Source organism: Chrysochloris asiatica, unplaced genomic scaffold (genome assembly GCF_000296735.1).
Source record: "Chrysochloris asiatica unplaced genomic scaffold, ChrAsi1.0 scaffold00318, whole genome shotgun sequence".
NCBI lineage: Eukaryota > Metazoa > Chordata > Mammalia > Afrosoricida > Chrysochloridae > Chrysochloris > Chrysochloris asiatica.
The window spans coordinates 1921506-1923062 of NW_006408836.1; the positions used below are offsets into that span (position 1 = coordinate 1921506).

Genomic DNA, 1557 nt, shown 5'->3' on the forward strand with positions numbered 1-1557 from the left:
CCGAGGGTGTAAATCCTTACGGGAGTAGAAAGCCTCATCTTTCTCCCGCAGAGCGGCTGGTAGTTTCGAACCGCTGACCTTAAGGTTCGCAGCCCGATTGTCATTCTTGACTCCATACATTTAATGCTATTGCTCAGGATGGATCATTCATTGGTCATTTGCCTACGGTCAAAACCTTGATCTTTTATATGATACTGAAAATTCAGATCTTTAGTATCTTTCTGCAGAATATGAGATACTATTCTTTTGTTTAATAGAAAATATGTAGTTTAATAAATTGTGCTCCATTTTATTTGAAAAGACATTGATAAATTTAACTTTTTACTCCTATTCATTTCTTTCATTCCTTTTTTTTTGACTAGAAATTTTAGTTTATTGTCATTTGGAGAAGAAGCTGAGGAAGAAGAGGAGGAAGTAAATCGAGTTAGTCAGGTAAATTTCTAATTTGCCTTATGTTCTGAATTACAAAAGAAATAAGGTCTGTATCATATTTTTTATCTTGTACAATGCCTGCCATAGTACATTTTATATAGCATACATTCTAAGTATATATTTATTTAATTGGTAAATAAAATGAATATGGCCTAATATTTTCAGCTTCTGAGAGGATTTACCCTCTTAATCTTTTTTTTTTTTTAATCCTAGTTTTTTTTTTTTTTTTGTTAAGACAAGAGTTAACATTTTTTAATGGTTCAGCATTATGATTCAGATTTTAGCTACTGTTTGGTTAATTGTTTTATTAGATAATAATGATAATTTTTATTACTATAAAGAGTCACAAACCAAAACTTGTGTATTCGTTTTGATGTTATTTATATATATTTGTTCATTTTTATTAGTTATCATCATAGCCTTTTAAAATGTTGTTGTTAAGTGCCATTGAATCGTTTCCGACTCAAAAATGATCATGTTTTAAGTTTCTAAGCTCTAAATTTTTGCAGTAGCAGAGAGCTTTATCTTTCCCCTAAACAATGGCTGGTGTGACCTTTTGGTTCGCAGTACCCGTGATTATGTTACAGAATCACTACATTCTTGAGCCTTTAAGATTGTTGTTGCTTTGTTATGGGCCGTTGAGTCAATTCTGACTCATAGCCACCTCGTATAGGATTTCTGAGGAGCAGCTCCTGAGTTTGAACTGCTGGCCTTGTTTCAAGTCCAGTGCTGATTCTATAGTGCCACACCAGGAATCCGAAGATGGTGGCAACATGCCATAGAGTTGGCACAAACTCATACTTACCCAATGTACTGTTTTTGAAGCTGTAAATCTTTGCAGGAGCAGAAAGCTTCATCTTTCTTCCACAAAGCAATGGTGTATTTGAACAGCTGACCTTATGGTTAGCACCCCAACTTATATTGTACTATTGTACCTTTAAGATGTTGTTGTTTTTGTTAAGAGCTTTTGAGTCAGCTCCTGTTCACAGTGATCCTTTATAGGGTTTCTGAGGAGTGGCTTGTGAGCTTGAATTGCACACTTTGTGGTTCAAACTGACCTTGTGGTCCAGTGCTTATCCTGTAGTGACACACTAAAACTCCTACCTTAAGATCATTAATGGTGTT

General features: G+C 34.6%; 1 protein-coding gene across 1 annotated transcript in view; it reads left to right on the forward strand.

Annotated features, from left to right (window-relative positions):
• Positions 1-1557, forward strand: part of LOC102815309 (peptidyl-prolyl cis-trans isomerase CWC27 homolog) — a 381669-nt gene that overhangs the window by 21908 nt on the left and 358204 nt on the right. Inside the window, exon 7 of the mRNA XM_006875295.1 lies at positions 363-432. Coding sequence (XP_006875357.1) covers positions 363-432 — 70 coding nt within the window. The remainder of the gene's footprint in view (positions 1-362; positions 433-1557) is intronic.